Source organism: Tigriopus californicus, chromosome 7 (genome assembly GCF_007210705.1).
Source record: "Tigriopus californicus strain San Diego chromosome 7, Tcal_SD_v2.1, whole genome shotgun sequence".
Classification (NCBI taxonomy): Eukaryota; Metazoa; Arthropoda; class Copepoda; order Harpacticoida; family Harpacticidae; genus Tigriopus; species Tigriopus californicus.
The window spans coordinates 9,347,275-9,352,824 of record NC_081446.1 but is presented as its reverse complement, the minus strand read 5'-3'; the positions used below and the strand labels follow the sequence as shown (position 1 = coordinate 9,352,824).

At 39.4% G+C, this 5,550-nt stretch overlaps 1 protein-coding gene across 3 annotated transcripts in view; it reads left to right on the top strand.

Moving 5' to 3' along the window:
* The first annotated feature begins 2,189 nt into the window (after positions 1 to 2,189).
* LOC131883978 (homeobox protein six1b-like) overlaps positions 2,190 to 5,550 on the top strand; it is a 12,196-nt gene continuing 8,835 nt past the window's right edge. The window contains exons 1-2 of one of the 3 annotated variants that reach the window (XM_059231593.1): positions 2,190 to 2,240; positions 2,319 to 2,419. In XM_059231593.1, the coding sequence (XP_059087576.1) occupies positions 2,223 to 2,240; positions 2,319 to 2,419 (119 nt within the window). In that variant the 5' untranslated portion in view covers positions 2,190 to 2,222. Of the gene's footprint in view, positions 2,241 to 2,318; positions 2,420 to 3,483; positions 4,701 to 5,550 lie in introns of those variants that run through there. The other 2 variants (XM_059231592.1, XM_059231591.1) reach the window with 2 other exon arrangements.

Here is a 5,550-nt window from a genome sequence, read left to right as displayed (position 1 = left end):
TGAAACAATTCTGAGGCAAGGTCAGCCCAATCACTGAATGCAAGATTAAGCGTGACCTTAGGGATACAATTGCAATCGTATTTTTTCACGATCCTCAATCCTGTTTGGGGTGAAATTATTCAATGACTAAAATTCAAGTTTGAATGTGTTCAAACTAACGGCATTTGCGAGATATGTTGGAAATTTGAAGAAACAAAATGTATTTTGACGTAACTTTGAGTGGTCAGATATGGTCTCCCTTGGAGTTTAACAATTGACCGACACAGAGCTCCCATTTAAACCAGCATGACCAGCGATAGAATAAATCAGTTGCTTTGCATTTACCAAACAAGTTTATTTTTAGTACGAGAAAAATGAAACAATTTACCCTCTTGAATTTTCTGAAGTAAGTCACTCAGCATTGTAATGACGGCAGGAAACGTTGTCATAGACTGACAAATGAAACCAATGGAACTTTTCATATTTTTTCAAACTTTTCATTTTGGTCAACTAATACTCCTACCTTTGTCACCTGATTGCACGCCATCATTGAGAACCAGTAATCTCGTCAAGGCCCAGTATATTTGACACAGATAGTCTTCTGTGTGGTACTGGTGTGTGTAAATTCTCTGAATCTCGATTTGTGTCACATTGCCAACTTCTCGTCGAATATGTGATCACAATATGTGTCAAAACAAGTGTCGTCTAAATGCACCATAAGCGAGGTTAGTCACATAACGTCCCGTCACATCTACAGCATGATTATTTATCACTAAGAAATTTGAGCACGAAAAAAGCTGACAAACATTGGCCAAATACATGATTTTGAGTGACAGTATCAATAATGGTCAAGTTACACGACACAAATTTTATCATATTTTGACGAAGTAGCGATTCACACCTCACAGACCAACCCTCTCAACCTCAACCCGTTTACACGTCCCAAGTACTTTTTTTAATTTTGTTCTGGATGAATGGATCAGTGTTTCTAAAAACTGGAAAAAGAAAAGACCGGAGGGTGCAAGAAGTAGTAAAAAAATTTTCGTTCTTACCTTTCAAAAGTTAAAATTTGCACCAAATTTAGCTGCAAAATGCTCTGGTTATACCTTATAGAAATTGCCAAGAAATATAATATGCTTTTTCAATGTCCTGAAAATAGATAAAAATGTTCCACTTTTCAAAATTATGCAGAAAAAGCAAAAAGAACTTTATAATATCACTTAAAAATTACTTAAAATAAACAATTCGTAACTATAACATCATAATCGTTAACCCTGAGTTCATTTGTTTGTGCTCTTGAAGTTTAAGGCATTTATATTACCATTTGATGAATAAGTTTTTGGTAGGTAGAAAATTATCTGAGCAAAAAGTGACAAATTTGAAAATTCAACTGGCAAATGTATCCGTGTAAAATTTCAACCACATGATTGGCTAGTCTAGCTTTCCAAGTTTAAGAAAAGGAATTGGAAATTTCAAATCCTGAGTAGATTTTAGGTGCCAATTTTAATTAATTTTAGGTTTTAGGGAAATATTTATGAAAATGAAACAATATCATTTATTTTCATGCTTTCATAAAAGCACAGCAATTAACTAAAGTAGATTTATGTCATTTTTCGACCTATTTTACAGCAAAATGCTACTTTCAAAGTGTAATAACTAAGCATCTGCAAAATAGATATTGATGAAATTTTATGTCAGTGCATAGCTAAGAGTATTGATAACATTGCTTGACTAGGCTTTGAACAATGATACTTGAAAATGTAGTTTAAGTGCATTAATATACTAATATGAGCTACTTTTTAAGATGCTTATTGAACAAAAAAAAATCCTTTTATTTCTTTGGCAAAGAAAATGGCAACTAGAAGTCTTGGCATTTGCGCAAGCACTTGATCAGGAATTATAACCACCGTGTACTCTTATCTTGATCTTTTATTCTTGTCAATGTTTGTGAAAGGTGAAAGTCCTACCAGAACAAAGGTGATCGCCAAATTTGCCGAACATTTCAAACACTTAAAATGCGTTTGTAATTTTAAATAATTACATTTTAAAAGTAATTGACACAGGTCTGCCAACCACACCTGCAACCATCCACAAGGGTGAGGGAACAATGATGGAGCGGCACTATTCTTTCATTGGGACAGACATTTCAAGATGGCCGGCCCAACGAGAGAGAAGCGCCTAGATCGTCATCTCGGCAGCCTTTGTAGTGGGGCGCATAGGAAACTTGACACCGAGATTCATAGATGCCATGCAACAGGAAGGTAACCCTTTTTCTCAGCTCAGTACCATTTAAACAAGCATGCCATTCCAACTTGTATTTTCATTTGTTAACACTCTAGGGCAGAGATGGTGCTGAAGCGATTAGAGTCATGTGCCCCCAGAGGAACACACCAAGCCGTCTTTATAAGACGGATGCCTCTCAAACACAGCGACCATACGCGTACGTTAGAATAGGTTTACCTACGTTTAACCGGGTAGTTCTTTCAGTTCAGAACTTGCTGGACCATCTCCATTTTTTCTTATTCTTTTGAATGTTACGCGTTTGGTTTTTTTTTTTGGGTGCTAGGGTCGGAGGGGTGAGCCTCGTCCGGCCAGCGAAGCCAGTCATCACATCGTAATTGTGTGTATTTCCGATAAGCATTGTCCTGTCTGTATCAGTTTTGGTTCTCCGTTGGTGGGTGTGTTAGCGTCTAAAAGTTTCCTTAGGAAGGGTCAGGGAGGAGGATCGAACCGGGGACCTCTCTCATACTAAGAAACTGCGTTAACCACTGCACCACGTCTCCTCTTTTTGATGGTGAAACATATTTTGTATCAATATGGGGACGTTTAGGCAAGCTCTGGCAGGTTTGTTTGTTTGCTGGTACCACTGTCAGTGATCCAAGTTTGGGGCTTACAAACACGTTTGTGCGAAGCTGACCCTTCTTTTACGTTGCTCTATGTATGGGGAAAGGCCAGCTTTGTAAAAACTGGTTTGTAACGCCAATTTTGCAATCACTGGCTTTGGTAGGCACGTTTGTTTGCTGGTACCAGAACTTGCCTAAACGTCCGAATATGTAGATATAAATGATATTTTGTCCAAACCTTTCCTTTCGTAATATTGATGCTCATATTTGCAAAAGCTGTTATTATGTCCGGAAAGGGCATTGATGAGAAAATAATAAATGGTTAGCAATTGGATTGCGAAAAACAAATATTGTTTCTAGGGAATAATATTTCTAATATCCCTAAAAGGGTTACTGAGTATAAATGAAAAGTTGTAAGTTAATAGATTTCGGCCTTCAATCGCCTTTTAATCGTCTTTTTGTACAAATACGAGCATCTAAACAAGTATCCCATCCAAGTCGACCAACGTTGGCACTCTGGATCTCAGTGTGAGGCAAGCTGAATTGAGAAATAATGTAACAAAGGAAGATCCAGTTATTTTGATTCACAAGTTGTTTGATGGAAAAATAAAACAAAGTTCACTTAAATGAACAATATAAAAACCACGATTCACTGCATAATCTAAATTCATTTGTCAGGCCCTCTATTTGGATACCAAACTATGATCATTCAATGCTGTGAAATAGAACTTCCAAACCCGTCCTCTATAGATGATCTCCAGATCACATACATGTACAACATTGGAAGATGTTCATCCACTAATGACCACCAAATTTGAAACACTTCATCAGTCATTCATTGGAACACGATGCGGTGGCTGAGAATAATAGAAGTAGACCATTGACCACCAGTCATATCACACTGATAAGCGTCGTCGTCGTCGTCATCATCATCATCATCATCTTCTTCTTGTTCTTCATCAGACACGATTCAGAGATTCTTCCGTTGGTTTCGAAATTGCCCGCAATCACTCCTCGAGCTCCTCCTAAAGCGAGGCAAGCATGTGTGTTGTGTTCGCCTCTATGAGTTGATTCAGGTTGACTCACTCATCTCGTGCTCCCTGTATTCCTCTCATATATGTAGAGATGCGAGTTTGGATGTCTGTCTCTATCCAAGTAACTAACTGCGGCAAACTGTGGGTAAGTAAGTGAGTGAGTGAGTGAGTGAGAGTTGTAACGCTGTCTTCTTGTGGCCATGTCGTTCTCATTCCTTCCATGGATGAGGAAGGAAGCGACAAGCGACGTTTGGCCTGTTTTTCCTCCCCTCTCTGAGGGAATTGTGAAGGATGAGTGCGGGAGTGCGCGAGTAAGATGGAGGAGGCCGTCTCTCGTTCTAACGTTCCGGGATGTGACTACAAAGGGGAGGAGGAGCCTAAAAGGTAATCAAATTTAGCTCCACCCTCGTGCTCTCAGTGTGGACGTTACTTGTGTGCCTGTAACATCATCCATTCCCTGTTTCTAGTTTCTGACCTGGTTCTCGGTGCTTCCTGCACCACCTACCTACCTACTACTGTTGACACTGCATCAGTTCATTGTTTGTATTAAAAATTAAATGCCACCAATGTCGGAATATTCAGCATTAACCCACTTGAGCTCGACACCTTTGAGTGGACAGGACACAAGTGGCATTAGTGCCAGTCATTATCCACAGACCAGCAGCAGTGCAGTGAACCATTTTCAGCCCAGTTTAGTGAATTTCTCGCCCACACCCGAGTCGCCATTGTACTCGGCCTCGTCACAAACCTCAGATTCGCTAGCCGCATTCGGGTTCACCCAAGAACAAGTCGCTTGTGTCTGCGAGGTCTTGGAGCAATCCGGAAATGTGGATCGTCTAGCCAGGTCAGTCTACTATGCAATATACAAAAGCGATTCACATGTTGAGTCAAACCCGCCCCAATATCAACACAATGGTTCATCAAATGGACCCGTGTTTTGACAGTAGCTCGGTCCTTGCCGGACTTATCACACAAACCAAACATTTGCAGGTAAATTTCGGGTAAACCGTGTTGCAGAGTCATTCTTTTAAACTATTTGATNATTTAGTATATGGACGGAGTTGTATATCAAGGAGATCATTATTTAATTAAAAACACCTTAATGTACTATGCAGTACGGATAATCTTGTTTTATTCAAACTGGAGTTAATGTCTTGATTCAACGCAATGGCCTAAGTTGGCGGTGAGGGGAAATCCGTGTCGTTTCCTCTCTTTAGAGTCCCTGGCCTATATAACAAGCAAAGGTTGATTTCATCGACGTGAAATTGTTCTGCTCACTTCTCATTGCCCCACAATAAGAGGACCATTTCGTTACCTTTAGCGAAAAACTTTAGTTTCCACATTCGACCAATTAACACCGCCAAAAGCACCGAGCAATAGGTGACAACCAGCTTCAATGGTTTTGAGGGAAAGAAAATTGATCTACATATCCCAAGACCAAATTTGCAATGATACTTTCGGGAGGCCTAAAAGGTACAGTCAATCCCAATCATCACAATTCTGTCATGATTCGCCGTCTTTTAAAAACATTACAATGAAACAACCTTCTTCCATAAAATTCAATTGGAACTGATTTTAATGCGTAATAAATTCAAATGAATTGTAAAACAAACAAACGATTGCATAGCTTATCAAAGATCATAAACCACTACGGCGATTTTGTATTTGGGCCACTAGGGTCTCTCGGATAGAAG